The sequence below is a fragment of the Neophocaena asiaeorientalis genome, unplaced genomic scaffold, assembly GCF_003031525.2.
Source record: "Neophocaena asiaeorientalis asiaeorientalis breed wild unplaced genomic scaffold, Neophocaena_asiaeorientalis_V1.1 scaffold134, whole genome shotgun sequence".
Classification (NCBI taxonomy): Eukaryota; Metazoa; Chordata; class Mammalia; order Artiodactyla; family Phocoenidae; genus Neophocaena; species Neophocaena asiaeorientalis.
In genome coordinates, this window is record NW_020185339.1 from 30,188,836 (window position 1) to 30,207,574 (window position 18,739).

The window sequence follows — 18,739 nt, forward strand, 5'->3', positions numbered from 1 at the left end:
TGCGGGGAGCGACCCCTAGAGGTCAGCCCAGGACACACCTCCCCTCTGTCCTCTCAGACTTGTACTTGGCACCCAACTCCTGCCGGGGCCGCTGCCTGGAAGCCTTTGACAAGCACCACCTATGCCACTGCAACGCCCGCTGCCCAAAGTTCGGAAACTGCTGCGAGGATTTCGAGAGCCTGTGTGGCCATGGTCAGTCTCCTGCTCCCTTTAGCATAGCCCCAGAGGCAGAGGAACTCTCTAGAGCAATAGCTCTCCCAGTGTGGTCCCTGGACCAGTACCATGAGCATCATCTGGGAATTTATTAGAAATGGAAACTCTAGGGCTCACCCCGGACCCATTGAATCAGAAACTCTGATGGAGGGGCCCACCAATCTGTTTCCACAAGCCCTCTAGACAATTCTGATGCGTGCCAAAGTATGAGAAATTTCCTAGGGGCAGGGGGCAGTGTGGATATTTCATGGACATTCTGTGGGCAAGGCCGTGTGCTGAACTTAAGGATCCTTTAGGCCGCTAGCCCCCTGCCCTACAATCACTAGGGCGCCTGATTGCAGCCCCTCTCCCCCGCTGCTGGCTTCTGGAAGGTGCCCAGGAGGGGATGCACACAGACAGCTGCTTGCCCCCTGGCCTCCCTCAGGCTCTGAAATACCCCTCCCCCAATTCCTCCCAGAGGGCTTCTCCCAGATCAGCGATGCCATAACCAAGGGGGAACCGCAGAGCATCTCTGAGAAGATCTATAGGGCAGATACCAACAAAGCCCAGAAGGAAGACATTGTTCTCAATAGCCAAAAGTGCATCTCGCCCTCGGAGGCCAGAGACCAAGTAGACCGCTGCCCAGAGCCGTGAGTTCCCTTCAAGCCTCTTCCTGCAGTCTCTCCCCCAGCCTTGCTCGCTTTGGTGCCTCAGCTCTTTTCTCCTCAAGGCAGGCAGGACCAAAGGGAGAGGGAAAAAATGGGTCTCCAGAGACAGATAAAGCCATTTGAGGACCTGTGGGGATCCATTTGGGAGGGTTTCTGGGATTGGCTGGGCTGAGAATAGAACTGACCTTCCAAGAGATGAAGTGGAAGAAAAGAGGGACCTCATGCATTGTCCCCAAGAGTGTGTGAAGTCCCCACTCTGCCTCTGAACCCAACCCTCTCATGCCTGCCCCTGCACCTGGAAGTTCTGGAGGGGTTTCTGCTCTGCGTGCAGGCCTCTCACTGGGCCTCCCTCTACCTGCCCCAGGCTCTTCACGTATGTCAATGAGAAACTCTTCTCCAAGCCGACCTACGCCGCCTTCATCAACCTCCTCGACAACTACCAGCGGGCCGCGGGCCGCGGGGAGCACTTCACAGCCCAGCAGCTGGCTGAGCAGGACACCTTCCTCAGCGAGGTTATGAAGACGGCCGTCATGAAGGAACTCTACGGCTTCCTCCACCAGCAGAGTGAGTGAGGCCATGAGGCCTCCCCCAGGCCCCGAGAGAGAGGGAGGCCCTGCTGAGGTCGCAGTGTGCCCACAGCGGGCCAGGCACCCCTGGGGGCTCCATGGCGGGCAGGTTAAGAGAGCAGGTGGGGACTAGGTGGAGGCCAGTGTACCTCTGGGAGGGGACAGACAGGGGCCTAGAAGAGACCACAGACCCACGCAGGAGCTGAAAAATCCTCTGTCCGGCTTCAAAGTCAACCCATCTTTTGACCTAATCTTAGCAGCCTGGTTTGCCCCCCACTTGCTGCTTCAGCCTCAGGGTTCTCCGCAGGCCGTGAGTCCCCCAGCTCCCCGTCAGCCCCCAGGGTATTCCTCTGCCACCTGAGCTGATCCCGGACTCAGCACCACTTTGCAGGCACGTAGGGTCCCTGCCCCTGCTCCCTCACTGGGCACTCCGTCCAGGAAGGAGGCCGGCCCATTCCACATTTTTGCTGGGGACACAGCAACAGAAAATCAACAAAGGTTCAGAGGGGGACGTTATACTGGGAAGGGTTCTGGTTGGAGAGACTCCAGATACAGATACATGTGAATCAGACCAAAAAAGGTTTGGGCCGCAGGACTTCTTGGCACGCGGTGTGTTTGTTAGTGTCCTCCAGATTCCTTTCCTGAACTCCGGACAGCTGGGCCTTGCCTGGGGGTGGCTCCGTCCTGGTCATCCCTTGCTGGCCGTGGGATCGCCTCCGCTCGGAGCCGTTGCATTCCATCCTCCGGTGGCCCCATTAAGAGTTAGTAACACTGTTTTTAGGTAAAGCTGGTGACACATAAGCAAGCCCTGTGAAGAGGGCGCGATCCTGCACTGCCCCCTGGTGTTTTCCTTGTAGTAAACACAGGAGAGGATCTTGGAGGTCAAGACTGAGCCCTAGTCCAGGCTGTTCCACGACCCACCCGGTCTTCGCCTCTCTCCCTGTCCAAATCCCACTTATCCTTAAAGTTCTAGCTCACATTCCACCTCATTTATGAAGCTGCAGCTCACGGCTGGCTTTCAGAGTCTCTTCAGAGGTCAAGGGTTTGGAGTGTGTCCTAAAATAGCCTTGGGCCAGAGGGACTTGGTTTCACTTGCTAATGACGCAAGTGATCCTGGGCCGTTTGACCCTCAGGCCCCAACTGAGCCTTGTCTGTGCAATGCGGTCTTGGGGGATTCATGCATATAAAACACTCAGTGGAAAGCCTGGCACCCGGTAAGCTATAGCCATTCAGATTGTGAAGGCGTTCTCTGTTATATCGTGTGTTCTTAGTCTTGTTTTCCAACTGTGTGGTTTTAAAAAAATGTTTATTTGTTGTATTTTATTTTTATTTTCGGCTGCGTGGCACGTGGGCTCTTCGTTGAGGTGCGCGGGCTTCTCTCTAGTTGTGGCGTGTGGGCTCAGTCGTTGCGGTGCGTGGGCTCTCTAGTTGTGGCACGCAGGCTCAGTAGTTGCCCCTCGGCATGTGGGATCTTAGTTCCCTGACCGGTGATCGAACCCCCATCCCCTGCACTGGAAGACGGATTCTTAACCACTGGACCACCCAACTGTGTTTTAAGTCCTTGAAAGGAGGGAATATGCCTGGTATCTCTTTAGTGTCCTCTACACACAATTCTGGGCAGTGAACCGTTGACAGTTGATAGCTCCCTAATTCAGATCCCCAGCCCTGACATTTCCCTGCCTGTCTAACTGGCATCTACTCAGAACTTAGTGTAAAGAGAACTCACGGTTCCCACCTCTTCCTCCAGACCTGCTCCTTCCTCATCTTCCCCATCTCATAAATGACCCCATACTTTATCCAGTTGCTCAGGCCCAAAGCCCAGGGGTTATATTTGATTCTTCTCTTTACCTCCCCACTCCCCACCTCCATTTCCTCCACCAGGAACGCCTGGTAACAACCTGACATGAAGAATCAACGTGAGGATTGAAAGCACTAAAACAGTGCCAGGTACACAGAACAAACTCAGTGAATCTAAACTATTTTTCTTATTATTAAGGTTTGACTGAGCTCCAACCTTCTTTGCATGGGCTGGCAGCTGCCTGCCTCTCAGACCTCCTCTCCTACCACTCTCCCCTCCTGCTGGCTCTGCTCCAGCTACATGGGCCCTCAGCTCTCTAAAACGCCAAGGTGTCCTGGAGCCTTTGCACTTGCTGTTCCTTCTACGTGGAAGGCTCTTTCCCCCAGGTCTTTGCATGGCTGACTCCTTACCCTTCAGGTCTCTGATCAGTGCTACCTTCTCAGAGAGGCCTTTCTAGAAAAGCTCCCACCCGAACCCCACCTCCAGGCATCATGGGATAATCTGCTTTATTTTCTTCATAGCACTTATCTGAAATCATACCGTTTATTGTTTGTTTATTATCTGTCTCCTCCACTGGAATATAAACTATAAAGACAGGAATCTTGTCCTTGTGATTCCCTGATGAATCCTCAGCCTTTAGATCTGGGCCTGGCACAAAACAGGCACCCCATAGAATCTATGGCATAGATAACTGCTGAGCGAACAACTGACTATGTAGGCTGAACCCACCCGTCTCTTGTCACGCTGGAGCAGGTGGCCCTTCCTTGCTTTCCAGGAAGGCCCTGCCTTCCCCTCTCCTCAGTCCTCTGCGTTCCTCTCCCCAGACCGCTACAGCACAGAACAGGAGTTCGTCAACGACTTGAAAAACATGTGGTTTGGGCTGTATTCAAGAGGCAAAGAAGAGGGGCACTCAGGTGGCTTTGAACATGTCTTCTCAGGTGGGATTACTCTGCTTGGGAAGAAAGAGTTGGAGGGATGAAGAGAGATGCTTCCCTCAGGCACAGGGCAGCATCAGCACCGATGAATCAGTAGTCGAGCCAGCTCGCAGGGCAGGGCACGTCTGCTCCCTGGCCAAGAGGGAGGGGACTGAGAGGCCATGTTTGAGGGCCAGTTTCTTCTGGAGTATCAGAGGGAGAAAGAAGCCCGGACACCGGGGCTCCCAAGGTGCACACATAAGAAGAGAGACGTGTTTGAGGCCCTGGCTGTCTACCTCTCAATGGTCCTCTGCTTCCAGGGCTTGGTCAGCTGTTTCCTAAGGAGGCCCCATTGCCCCAGCGTAAGGCTCCCACCAAGTCTGGCTTGCTCCTAGGGAAATGGCTAGAGGAGTATCTCAGAATGGCCCAGGGTCAGTGGGGAGAAGGAACTCTCCCAAGGGCTTCAGCTGAAATGGGAGGTGTGTGTGTGTGTGTGTGTGTGTGTGTGTGTGTGTAGCGTTCTGAGGTGAGAGTTAGGGGCGTGAAGGACTCTGGGAAGTTGGGGTGGACATTCTAGGAATAAGAGACTGGAGAAGGGGTACAGCCTTGGCACGGGAGTGGGGAAAGAGGTCGGAGGGGAGGCCCAGATCACCCACCTTATCTGTTTATTACAGGTGAAGTCAAAAAAGGCAAGGTCACTGGCTTCCATAACTGGATCCACTTCTACATGCAGGAGAAGAAGGGCCTGGTTGACTATTACAGTCACATCTGTGACGGGCCTGTGAGTACTGAGTGCTGACCCCATGGGCTGGAAAAGCGCCGTCAGTACCCAGACGTCCTGTCCTCATTCTGAATTCCAAACAGGCAGACTTGTCTCCCACCCTGACCCTCTTGGCAGCCTAACGGGGATCGTGAATAGGACTTCCCTATTTGCTGGAAAGAGGGTTCAGCCAGCCAGGACGCTTCCAAAGTGTCAGCTGAAGTTTCAGTCTGGCTAGTCTGAGTTAAATTTCTTATATTTTTATAAAAAAAAGAACGCTTTGCTGGCCTGAGCCTGGAAATAATTTGGGGGCAAAAAGCTGTCCTTCTCCTCCGCACGTGAGGGCCACAGTTACGTCCCTGCTCCCCTGGCACCGGGCACATGGATGCTGACTGTGGGCCTTTCTGGGAGATGCGAGCTGGCGGCTCCAGGGAGAGGGTATGCACAGGACTCAGATACCCTAGCAGGGCAGACTGCATCTTCTGTCGATTTAAAGAATCCAGTCTCCCCAGGAAGCTCACACAGACCCCCACGGGCCCTCGACAAATCCTAGCCAACCCTCTGTGCGACTCTGCACTGTGGTACTCACCAGACCCCCTTTACCGCCCTTCTCTCCGCAGGGGGATTCTTACCCCAGGGTGCTGGCCTTGCAGTTCAGCTGGGATGGCTGCTACAAGGAAATGGGTTCAACTTTCATAGGCAGCAGCCCCGAGTTTGAATTTGCCCTTTACTCCCTGTGCTTCATCGCCAGGCCAGGCAAAGTGTAAGTCCTGGTGGCTCAGGAGGGCTTGGACAAATCACTGTTCTGGACCTCGGTTTTCTGTCTTGGAACGTGAAGCTGTTGATCGGATCAGTCGTGTAGCTGCCAACCTTCATCCCAGCAGCAGAACCACATCCCCTCCCTCCTCCAAGTGCAATCGTATGCAGGAGCTTAATATACAAAACAGTTAGAAATGGAGTTGCCCTGGGGCTGCAAGCCTCTCTTTTTGGCCCCTGAGGCTGTTTGGGGGAACGCTGGAGCCCCAGAGAGTACAGTTAGAAACCACTGGCCCTCATCTTCTCTAACATTTGAGGACTCTGGGCCCAACCACTTCTGAAACCCTAAGCGGACATTTCATTTCTGGGGGTTGCAGCTCTAGAGTTGGATTTGAGAATATTCCTGTAGGACAGATGAGAAGCAGTATTCTCTAAGAAGACGGAAAAGAAGACAGAGTTTGAGAGGGCCCTCTGCACGTGGGGAGCCAGAGGCAGAGGCTGAAGCAAGCTGTGGCAGCTCCCTTAGAGGCTAAGACAGGGTGGAGCCCTTCCGCGCGGCTGAACTTCATCCTTCCAGCCTGGGGACGGACGTGGAGTGAAGCAGGTCCCTATGATTTGCTGATCTTTCCCCACAGGTGCCAGTTAAGCCTGGGTGGACATCCCTTGGCCATCCAGACCTATGCCTGGGACAAGTCAACCTACGGAAATGGCAAGAAGTACATCACCACAGCCTACGTGGTGTCTCCTACCCAATAGAGCTTCGGGCTAGAAAGGGGCATGAGGGCAGTAAGAGCTCTTGTCGGACTGAGACGCTATTTGCTCTGCGCTGGAGGGGCAGGGAATGGAGGAGACGGCGAGGGACTCCCCAATCCAGAAATGCCCATATGAAAAAGAGAGAAAAGATACAAATTAGAGAAACAGTCACACCTTTGTCCTCCAACATTTTGGAAACAGAAGGTGGGGACCCTCAATAGCTCTTTGCCCTGCTGGGTGGTGGAACCCTGAATAAGTCCTTGAGGTCTCCAGGCCTCATGTTTCCTTTTAATGCAAAGGGAAGGGGTTTGCCCCATTTCCTCTTTTGGGGGTTGGTGAGAAGGCAAACCTGATGACATTCTTACTGTGAAGATGTTTTCAATTGTTCTTAGGAAGAGTGGCCGAGAGAAATTCAAGGTTACCCTAATGGCTGTTGTGGTACACAGCTCTGCAAACTGTAATCACCCCCATACTGGGGCCTCAAATAAATCAGGCTATGGAGATCAAGGGTGGGTATTTGGTCTTTTCTAGGGTGAGATCCTCTCAGAACAGGGTCCGCGAGAGGGTAACGGCTGATGCAGTGAGTAGGCTGGAGAGGCAGCGGACTCCTCCAGGCCTGATTTTTTGTAGTCAGCTAGGTAACTGCAACAAGAAGCTTCCTAACTGTGGACACTTCGTGCAGTTACAGAGCTGTAATTTGATTCCAAATAGTTTGTAAAAGAGTTCCCCTCACAGGCGGGAGATTTTGCATCAGAAGAAGAAAGGAACCTAGAGCTTGGTGTCACTAACATAATTATTTTAAGTCTAATTCAGCAGCCATAATGTGCATAAGCTCTTAGAATGGAAGACAGGGAGACTGGGGTTCCCTATTTCACTCAGTTATGCATTTCTCCCCTAATCACATTGGGAACCAGAGGCTGTCCCACAGGGCAAGGCTTGAACGATGCTGTAGAGTCTTGAGTCTCAAGTCATTTCAGAAAACTTGAAATGTGTCTCTTCTTTGCACATGGCCCCCCCTCAACTGTCTGTCTCCCAGCCTTTTCTGTGGACCAGGGTTGGGAGTGATGCTTCTGGCTTTAGTGGCTCTTTGGGATGACCTGGAGGATGTGGTATCTCGGTAAAGTTCCTGACTCACCTAAGTCTCTCTAGCTAAGACGGGTGGAGAATTCACCTGGTGGACTTGTAATGTGAAGGGCGGAAGGAGAGCCCTTCCCGCTTCTGGTTCCACATATAAGGAGCCTGGAAGTCACCATTCCATCCTAACAACAAGTAAAAACTGAACAGAGTGAAAAACCAACGATTCTTCTTGGATCTGTAAGACAGGGGAGAACACAGGCAAACTGCTCCCCTCGGACTGGAAAGACAGGTGAATGTAGGAAGACACAGAAACCGGGGCTGTGGTTCAAAAACCTGAACTGTAATCGATAACTGCTGGAGGTTCAGTGCAGTTGGCTCTGAGCGTTAAAGACGCCAGGGGACCCAGTCACAGGGCGCCTGCGCAATGCTGTGAAATGTACCTCCAGGAGCTCCCGTAATAAACGTGTGAGAAAAATCCCCTCAGCCTTCCCGCACAGGTGTGAGAAAAGAAACCATTTTGAAATACTCCAGAGCATTCTGTCCTTCTTAACAAAGTCTGCCCTGAGGGGAAGCTAGTACGCCAGAGCCTAAGCTGCCCGGGTATTGTCAGAGCCTAACTGACAGGAAGCGAGAGACCCAACTCTAGCCTTCCAAGTGGGAGAAGAGAAATTACCCAACTCCAGCCCCCTTCCGTCCATCCTCTCCGCACAAGCGGGGAGAAACACTTGTGTACAGAGGCATAGGCTGACTGAAGGACAGACCTACAGAGGACTACAGAACGCCTTCCCTCCCCTCACACCTCACCACCACATTACTAAAGGCCTATTTACAGCACTTTCTTTTACTGGTACGTTGTGTCTGGCTATCAAGAAAAAACTGTTACCCAAAAACGGGGCTCCCCTTTTGGTGGGTGTCGAGCCAAAAGACAACCAGGCCAAAGATAGGGAGGAAGAAGGATTTCTCACTTGCAGCCGCAGTAAGGAGAACACTGGGGATCTTTCCCAAAGCAGTGTCACCCCAAACAGCAAAACTGGGGAAGTGTTAAGCTAAGGGCCCATGCATGTTCATGGAGGGGCTCGGGCTGTCTGACAGAGTCCAAGCTTTAGTTGAGGGTCAGAAAAGGTCAACGACATCACCCCTCAGTTTCCAGCTGATGTGGTGGTTGCGCTCTTCAGCGCAATAGAAAAATCTTTCTGTTTTTTGTGTGCGCTACGCGGGCCTCTCACCGTTGTGGCCTCCCCCGTTGCGGAGCACAGGCTCCAGACGCGCAGGCTCAGCGGCCATGGCTCACGGGCCTAGCCGCTCCGCGGCATGTGGGATCTTCCCGGACCGGGGCACGAACCCGCGTCCCCTGCATCGGCAGGCAGACTCTCAACCACTGCGCCACCAGGGAAGCCCCCAGGCTAATCTTTACTACTGAAACAGAACGGGGAGTTTTTACCACTGATCTTTGCTATCTTTTTTTTTTTTTTCTGATCTTTGCTATTGTTACTTCTCTTGCCTGGTAACAGTCCTTTGTTTCTGCATTCTTTTGTTCCCTTAAGATCATTAAATACTCAGACCTGTTCAAGGGCAAGCACTGTGGCCAGGCTTAGATTACAGAATCGCTTAGGCCCCAAATGGCTTCTCTTCTGTCAAGAAAGCCATGCCTGGTTCTCTTTCTCTGGGGACTCCCTACCCTATCTGCTTGCATAACGAAAGGCAAAAAACACAATTTGAAGAGATAGAGCAAATAATCAGAACCAGACACGGCAAGAATGTTGTAATTATCATACCAGGGATTTAAAACAACTATGATTCATATGCTAAGGGCTTTAAGGGATAAAGTAGATAGCATGCAAGAATAGATGGGCAATGTAAGCAAAGAGATGGACGTTCTAAGAAACAATTACTGGGCTGCACCCCGCAGGCCTGCAAGCCCCGTACTTGCCCAGCCTGCAGGCTGAGGAAAGAGCCCAGGATCGAGGACAGAGACATCAATGGCTTAGTGGATAGGGGGGTCTTACATGCCTGAAGCAAGGTCCTGGAGCAACACCCTGCTCTGTGCAGCAGGTGGCAGGCAGCAGTATTCACTACCATGGGGGTGGGTGGGTAGAGGAGAGCGAGGTTACCGGCGATAGAGGGAATTGACCTCAGCACGCCCCTCACTGCCCCTCTATGGTGGCAACACTAGTATGATGGTGAAACTATCATAGTGGAGACATTGTGATCTAAAGGTCAGAACAATCACTTGCTGGAACCTGGGGCGAGTAGCAGACATTTACTGATTAGGCTCTATGATTAAGAGGGAAGGTCAGTCATGTGAGTAGGGTGTAGGTAAGGCAGGGACTGGTTGAACAGGGATGTACAGAGAGCAAGAGAACAGCCATCTTGGGTGGCCTGATCATACAACAATCAAAAAGAAATGCTAGAGATAAAAAACACTGTAATAGAAGTGAAGAATACCTTTGATGGGCTTATTAGTAGACTGGACTGCTGAGGAAAGAATCTCTGTACCTGAGGACAGTTCGATAGAATCCTGAAAAACCAAAAGGCAAAGAGAACAAAGACTAAGAAAAACAGAACATTCCAAGTACTGTGGGACAACAACAAAAGGTGTAACATATACATAATGGGAATACCGGGAGAAGAAGGAGCAAAAGGAACAGAAGAGATATATATTTTTTATTTTTATTTTTTTAGAAGGGCATTTATTTATCTATGGCTGCATTGGATCTTCGTTGCTGCGCGTGGGCTTTTTCTAGCTGCGGCGAGCGGGGGCTACTCTTTGTTGTGGTGCGTGGGCTTCTCACCGTGGTGGCTTCTCTTGTTATGGAGCACGAGCTTTAGGCACGCGGGCTTCAGCACTTGCAGCATATGGGCTCAGTAGTTGTGGCACGTGGGCCCTAGAGCACAGGGGCTTGTGCAGTTGCAGTGCGTGGGCTCAGTAGTTGTGGCTCACAGGCTCTAGAGTGCAGGCTCAGCAGTTGTGGCACACAGGCTTAGTTGCTTCGTGACCTGTGGGATCTTCCCAGACCAGGGATCAAACCTGTGTCCCCTGCATTGGCAGGTGGATTCTTAACCACTGTGTCACCAGGGAAGTCCCTGGTAATGCTTTTTTAGGTACAACATCAAAGGCAAAATCTGTGAAAGAAAAAATTGATAACCTATACTTCATTAACACTAAAAACTTCTGCTAGAATAAAAACCATATGATCATCTCAGTAGATGCAGAGAAAGCTTTTGATAAAATTCAATATCCATTTATGATCAAAACTCTCCAGAAAGTGGGCATAGAGGGAACGTATCTCAACATAATAAAGGCCATCTATGACAAACCCACAGCTAACATTATACTCAGTGGTGAAAAACTAAAAGCATTCCCTCTAAGATCAGGAACAAGTCAAGGATGCCCACTTTCACCACTTTTATTTAACATAGTTTTGGAAGCCCTAGCCACAGCAGTCAGAGAAGAAAAAGAAATAAAAGGAATGCAAATTGGAAAGGAAGAAGTAAATCTGTCACTGTTTGCAGATGACATGATACTATATTTAGAAAATCCTAAAGATGTCACCCGAAAACTACTAGAGCTCATCAATGCATTTGGTAAAGTTGCAGGTTATAAAATTATAACACAGAAATCTCTTGCATTTCTATACACTAACACAACTATCAGAAAGAGAAATTAAGGAAACAACTCCATTTACAATCACATCAAAAAGAATAAAATACCTAGGAATAAACCAACCTAAGGAGGCAAAAGACTTGTACGCTGAAAACTACAGGACGCTGATGTAAGAAACTGAAGATGACACAAACAGATGGAAAGATATGCCGTGTTCTTGGATTGGAAGAATCACTGCTGTGAAAATGGCCATACTACCCAAGGCAATCTACAGATACAATGAAATCCCTATCAAATTATCAACGGCAATTTTCACAGAACTGGAACAAACAATTTTAAAATCTGTATGGAAACACAGAAGATCCCAAATAGCCAAAACAATCTGGAGAAAGAAGAATTGAGCTAGAGGAAACATGCTTCCTGACTTCATACTATACTACAAGGTATAGTAACCAAAACAGTATGGTACTCAGGACTTCCCTGGCAGTCCAGAGGTTAAGACTCCGTGCTTCCATTGCAGGGGGCATGGGTTTGATCCCTGGTCAGGAAACTAAGATCCTGCATGCTGTGTGGTGCAGCCAAAAAAAAAAAAAAAACACACAAAATAACCCAGTATGGTACTGGTACAAAAACAGACACATAGATCAATGGCAAAGGACAGAAAGCCCAGAAATAAATGCATGCACTTATGGTCAATTAATCTATGCCAAAGGAGGCAAGAATATACAGTGGAGAAAGGACAGTCTCTTCGATAAGTGGTGCTGGGAAAACTGGACAGCTACGTGTAAAAGAATAAAATTAGAACATTCTCTAACAGCATATACAAAAATAAACTCAAAATGGATTAAAGACCTAAATGTAAGACCGGATACTATAAAACTCCTAGAGGGGGCTTCCCTGGTGGCGCAGTGGTTGGGAGTCCGCCTGCCGATGCAGGGGACACGAGTTCGTGCCCCTGTCCGGGAGGATTCCACATGCCGTGGAGCAGCTAGGCCCGTGAGCCATGGCCGCTGAGCCTGCGTGTCCGGAGCCTGTGCTCCGCAACGGGAGAGGCCACAGCAGTGAGAGGCCCGCGTACCGCAAAACAAAACAAAACCCCAAAAAACTCCTAGAGGAAAACATAGGCAGAACACTCTTTGACATAAATTGCAGGAATAGTTTTTTGAATCCGTCTCCTAGAGTAATGAAAACAAAAGCAAAAATAAACAAATGGGACCTAATTAAACTTAAAAGCTTTTGCACAGCAAAGGAAACCATAATCAAAACAAAAAGACAACACACAGAATGGGAGAAAATATTTGCAAATGATGCAACCAACGAGGGATTAATTTCCAAAATATACAAACAGCTTATACAGCTCAATATAAAACAAACAAACAACAGAATCAGAAAATGTGTAGAAGACCTAAACAGACAGTAGGGAACCCTCCTACACTGTTGGTGGGAATGCAAATTGGTGTAGCCACTATGGAAAACAGTACAGAGGTTCCTTAAATAACTAAAAACAGAGTTACCATATGATCCAGCAATCCTACTCCTGGGCATATATCCGGAAAAGACAAAGACTCTAATTTGAAAAGATGCACCCCAGTGTTCACAGCAGCTCTATTTACAATAGCCAAGCCATGGAAGCAACCTAAATGTGCAACAGATGAATGGGTAAAGAAGATGTGATACACACACACACACACACAATGGAATATCACTTAGCCATAAAAAGGAACGAAATAATGTCATTTGCAACATGGATGGACCTAGAGATTATCATACTAAGTGAAGTAAGTCAGACAGAGAAAGACAAATATCATATGATACCACTTAAATGTGAAATCTAAAAAAATGATACAAATGAACGTACTTACAAAACAGAAATAGACTCACAGACATAGAAAACAACTTATGGTTACCAAAGGGCGAAGAGTGGGGAGGGATAAATTAGGAGTTTGGGTTTAACAGATACGAACCACTATATATAAAACAGATAAACAAGAACCTATTGTATAGCACAGGGAACTACTGGGTTGGCCAGAGTCTGTTTGATTTTTTTCTGTACGATGGCTCTAGTCGTGCTTGTCTTTAACTTCATTCGAAACAATTTTGTTAGATTGTATTGTGACAGCATATCAGCATGCATTAAAAAAAACTTATCAAAATTGGTGAATTTTTGTGTAGCCATTTTAATACTGAAGTTGGAAGAAAAACAGCAACATTTTCAGCATATTATGCTTTATTATTTCAAGAAAGGTAAAAACGCAACTGAAATGCAAAAAAGATTTATGCAGTGTATGGAGAAGGTGCTGTGACTGACTGAATGTGTTGAAAGTGGTTTGCAAAGTTCCATGCTGGAGATTTCTCGCTGTATGGTGCTCCACCGTCGGGTAGACCAGTTGACGTTGATAGCGATCAAATTGAGACATTAATTGAGAACAATCAATGTGGCTATAACACATGGGAGATAGTCGACATACTCAAAATACCCAAATCAAGCGTTGAAAATCATTTGCACCAGCTTGGTTATGTGAATCGCTTTGATGTTTGGGTTCCACGTAAGTTAAGCGAAAAAAATCTTCTTGACCGTATTTCCCCATGCGATTCTCTACTTAAACATAACGAAAACGTTCCAGTTTTAAAACAAATTGTGATGGGTGATGAAAAGTGGATACTGTACAATAATATGTAACGGAAGAGATCGTGGGGCAAGTGAAATGAACCATCACCAACCACACCAAAGGCCAATCTTCGTCCAAAGAAGGTGATGCTGTGTATATGGTGGAATTGGAAGGGAGTCCTCTATTATGAGCTCCTTCCAGAAAAACCAAACCATTAATTCCAACAAGTACTGCTCCCAATTATATATATAACTGAATCACTTTGCTGTACACCTGAAACATTGTAAATTAACTATACTTCAAGTAAAAAAAAAATTCTGCTCTGGGAAAGACAATATCAAGGGAATTAGCAGACAAGCCACAAATGGGGAGAAAATATTTGCAAAAATATTTGATAAAGACCATTATCCAAAATATAAAAAGGATGCTTGAAACTACAAAAAGTAAACAACCAATTAAAGAATGGGACCTTAACAGACATCAACCATCAATAGACCAAAGAAGATGTACAGATGGCAAATAAGCATATGAAAAGATGCTCCACCTCATATGTCATCAGGGAAGTGCAAATTAAAACAAGACACCATTACACACTTGTTAGAATGGCCAAAATCTGGAACACTGACAACACCAAATGCTGGTAAGGATATGGAGCAATAGAATCTCTCAGACATCGAGGGTGGAAAAGCAAACCGGTATAGCCACTCTGGAAGACAGTTTGATTTTGTAACAAAACTAAGCATATTCTTACCGTATAATCCAGCAACTGCACTCCTTCATAATTACACTCCTTCATAATTACACCCCCAAAGGAACTGAAAACTTCTGTCCACACAAAACTCTACAAATGGATGTTTTTAGCAGTTTCATTCATCATGGCTCAAACTTGGAAGCAACCAAGGTGTCCTTCGGCAGGTGCATGGATAAACTGTGGTACATCGAACAATGGAATATAATTCACAGCTAAAAAGAAATGGGCTATCAAGCCATGTAAAGACATGGAGGAATCTGAAGCTCATATTACGAAGTGAAAAAAGCCAAACTGAGAAGGCTCCATACTGTATAATTTCAACTACTTGACATTGCGGAAAGGGCAAATCTATGGAGACAGTAAAAATAATCAATGGCTGCTGGGGGTGAGTGTGGAGGGGGAGAGATGAATATGCAGAGCACAGAGGATTTTTAGGGCAGTGGAAATACTCTGTACGGTATTATAATGATAGATATATAGCCATTAGTCATTTGTCCAAACCCACTGTACAACACCAAGAGTGAACCCTTAGTTAAATTATGGATTCTGGGTGACTATGATGTGTCAATGTAGGTTCATACCTGGTAAAAAATGTACCACTCTGGCAAGTGATGTTGATAAAGGGGGAAGGCTATGTATATCTTGGGGTAGGGGGGTGTATGGGAAATCTCTGTACCCTTATCTTAATTTTATTGTAAACCCAAACTGCTCTCAGAAAATAAAGTCTTAAAAAAAAAAAAAAAGAACGGAAGGAGCATTGCACATAGACTCTGAGGGGATACATGGAGACTGGTGGTCCCTAGCCTTGGTAACCAGCCCCCTTGACCACGTACACAGGGAACATAAGGACACCTCTGGATGCAGTTTCTGTGGTTACAGAGGTTGACCAAACTGAGGCAGGAGGAGTGCCAGAGAGATACAAGGAGACTTCTCACCTGTAAACAGATTATTTAGGCCACAGATGCTAGGAAAATGACAGGTACGGAGTAGTGCCTCAGGTAAGTTACAGAGTGCAGATTTAAGAAATAGGGCCACTCTTACCCTTCCTCAAGGGAGGTCACAGTCAAATGAGCCAGACGGGGGGTAGTAGAACAGGCAGTCACAGGTGCCAGCTCTGAAGACAGACTGCCCAGGTACCTCACCAGGCTCTGTCATTTGCTGGCTGTACGGGCAAATTTCGTAATTATTCAGGTCAGCGTCCTTATCAGTAAAATGGGGATAATATTACCATTGCTGTGAGATGAGGAATGTAAAATAACATGCTTATTTCTTATTACAATTCTTACTTGTCTTCCTTATTATACAGATTTCATTTTGCATTAGGAGAGGCAGTTTACCTTCCCTGCTATCAACCTTAACCTTTATCTCCTGGTGCCCAGTACTTGTGCTTCTTAGAGACGTCTTCAGAGGTCTTCCAGATAGTCAAGTGGGAGACAGGGAGAGATGTAGGAGAGAGTTATTAAATCCCCGGGTCTGGACCTTAGCTTTACAGGAGGGAGAGACAGGAAATAACATTTGTTGAGCTCCTACCATGTCCCAAGCTGTGCTAAGTAGGCCATCTACATACATTTTCTTACTCCAGTAGGTATTTTTATCTTCTCCATTTTAACTTTAATTTACATTAAGCCTCAGTGTACAGATTACATTCAGATTACATTTTCAGTAAGTGGAAGAATCAGCATTGCAGAATTCAACCTTCTTCCTCAGGTTATAGTGAGCCTGGATTTCTAGCAGTATCAACTCATTCATTCACTATTCTTTTGACAAATAATTAAGGCCTTTGATAGAGGTTACTGGTTGCCCCTCAGTATCTGCTCCCTTCCTCTCCTTCCTTATTTACTGAATTGTTTTTAGATGAGCACATGATTGCCAATAATAAAAAACCCTCAACCTCCTTTGCAGAGGGAAGGCTGACATTACAGGCATAGTTTTTTGTAGGACAGTGGGAGCCTCAGTTAGGTGATGGTGGCCATCAAGACCATCTGACTAACTCCTCTCACTTTGATTTTGTACTCACCAAGCAACAACTGATTATTATGTGAAGAGAGAGAGAGAGAGAGAGAGAGAGAAAGATGTGAGAGGGTCTATGAGGTTTTACTAGAACAGCCAGCTGGCCCCCTTCTCTCTCATCTCAGTTGACTCTGCCAGAATTAATTTTTAAAGATAGAGTTGCTTTGGGACTTCCCTGGTGGTCCAGTGGTTAAGACTCTGCACTTCCACTGCAGGGGGCACAGGTTCCACCCCCAGTCGGGGAACTAAGATCCAGCAGGCCCTGCGGTGTGGTAAAAAACCAACAAACAAACAAAAAAACCCCATAAAAACCCCAACAGAGTTGCTTTCGTTAAGAATATCTATAAATCAATATCTGTTTTAAAATTATTTATTATTAGATTAATTTTAAAACACACACAAAAAAACCCTTAAAAGTCAGTTTTCTGTCCGCCAACACAAAAAACAAAAGAATCATTCCCTTAGTAAATATTTTGGTGACAGTTAATGATTTGACTACTGTGAGTTTAAAATACAAAGATGCCAAATAATTATACAGTGGGAAAGATGTGCTGATGACTTTGTAAGGAAGGTCCCCAGGGTGGTTTTTCACTGATCCTTACCTGGATTAGTGGGTCCCAGCCTCAACTGCATGGCTATATCTTGTGCTTTTAAAAAAATCAGGATGCCCAGGCTGTGCTAATTAAATCACAATCTCTGGGGAGAGGTCCTAGAAATCAGTATTTCTTTTCCCCACACTCCCAAGGTGATTCCAAAGTTCAGCCAAGCTTGAGAGCCACTAATCTGAATTTTTGGTCTAATGTTTAAGATCATAGAGCTATTTCAAATGGAAAGGTTTGTTTGTTTCTGTTTGTTTTTGTGGGCTTTTAAAATTACTTTTGTTTTACAGTTTTAGAGTTGCTATGAAAAATGAGAGAAAGTTCACTTATACAGGAAGCAGAAGCACAAAATATTAAAAGCTTCATATTCTTTTTTCTTTGTGGCCAGGGAAATCTAAAGACAGACCTTAATAGCGACACGCATCCAAGAAAGACTCAGAGATAGATACATTTAGAAAAGGAAAGAGTTTACTTGCAAAGGTGCAAGGTAGGCAGACTGAGAAACTGGTTTGCCGAATACAAGAACTTAAAGAAAAAAAAACTACTACAAAAATTGCTAGTTACTAGTTTACATAGCCTGTTTATGGTAGACAAACAGTAACTTTCTCACATGATTATCATACAAAGGTTGTTAAATACCATTACACACAGCAAGGCAAATATTAAAACTAAGGGGAGGGCTTCCCTGGTGGCGCAGTGGTTGAGAGTCCGCCTGCCGATGCAGGGGACACGGGTTCGTGCCCCGGTCTGGGAAGATCCCCCATGCCGCGGAGCGGCTGGGCCCGTGAGCCATGGCCGCTGAGCTGCGCCTGCGCTCCGCAACGGGAGAGGCCGCAGCAGTGAGAGGCCTGCGTACAGCAAAAAAAAAAAAAACAAAAAACTGAGGGGAATCCAAGGAATTATTCAAGGCGTTATTATTTGGGGAATCAGAACAAGTCAGGATGATCCTGCAGTTTTTGGATTACCTAGTGTGAAGTTCGGTCATATCGGAAGCAGGCAAAGCAGCAGATTTTGCTTTAACACACCTGTCAACGCTCTAGGCTGGTTCTACCCCGAAGAGGGAACAGTGTATCTGACCTTCTGCGCAAGCTCCGACACGGCTCCAGGGGGCGGGGCGAGAGCACGCAGGGACTTGTGGGAAAGCCCAGGAAGGCGGGGCCCGGCGTGAGTCACTGCGGGGCGGCAGTGGGGACGGTAACAGCACGTTAAGGTGAGCCGGCTTTGCGGTTATCACCGGCTGCAGCAGCGAGGAGGCTTTTGGGGTCGCCCTGCGGGAGGAGGGGTGCAGCCGTGGGTCCCGGGTGAGGCCGAGAGGGCAAGGGTGGGCGGCAGGGCCCGGCGTTGGGGCGGCGCGTTGGTGTCTAGGGTAGTAGGCGCACCAGGGAGCTCGTTCCGGGAGGGGCTCGCCCCGAGCAGCCCGGGCCTGGACGGACAGCCTTGCTGTCGGTCTCTCCACCCCGGCTGCCCGGATTATTGAGCGATTTGCGGTGGTCAGGACCGCAGATCCACCCTCCCCAGGGGACCTCGGTGGGGCCCGCCCCCTTCTGGCGTGGGTGTGCAATGCTCGCCCGGATATTGGGTATGAAAGTGATACCCCAGGCGCTGGAAGTTACTGGTTGCCTGCCTGGACGTAGGTTCCGTGGGAACAGAGGTGATAGGTGAAATGGAAGAGGTTTCTTTCC

At 47.7% G+C, this 18,739-nt stretch overlaps 2 protein-coding genes across 3 annotated transcripts in view; both read left to right on the forward strand.

Moving 5' to 3' along the window:
- ENDOU (endonuclease, poly(U) specific) overlaps nt 1–7,395 on the forward strand; it is a 15,883-nt gene extending 8,488 nt beyond the window's left edge. Inside the window, exons 4-10 of the mRNA XM_024737071.1 lie at nt 58–192; nt 671–842; nt 1,225–1,424; nt 4,049–4,162; nt 4,813–4,919; nt 5,519–5,661; nt 6,290–7,395. Coding sequence (XP_024592839.1) covers nt 58–192; nt 671–842; nt 1,225–1,424; nt 4,049–4,162; nt 4,813–4,919; nt 5,519–5,661; nt 6,290–6,410 — 992 coding nt within the window. The 3' untranslated portion in view covers nt 6,411–7,395. The remainder of the gene's footprint in view (nt 1–57; nt 193–670; nt 843–1,224; nt 1,425–4,048; nt 4,163–4,812; nt 4,920–5,518; nt 5,662–6,289) is intronic.
- Nucleotides 7,396–18,216: 10,821 nt separating this feature from the next.
- Nucleotides 18,217–18,739, forward strand: part of RPAP3 (RNA polymerase II associated protein 3) — a 42,653-nt gene continuing 42,130 nt past the window's right edge. The window contains exon 1 of one of the 2 annotated variants that reach the window (XM_024737068.1): nt 18,217–18,267. The gene's annotated coding sequence lies outside the window, so the exon portion shown is untranslated. The remainder of the gene's footprint in view (nt 18,268–18,739) is intronic. The other variant, XM_024737069.1, reaches the window with a different exon arrangement.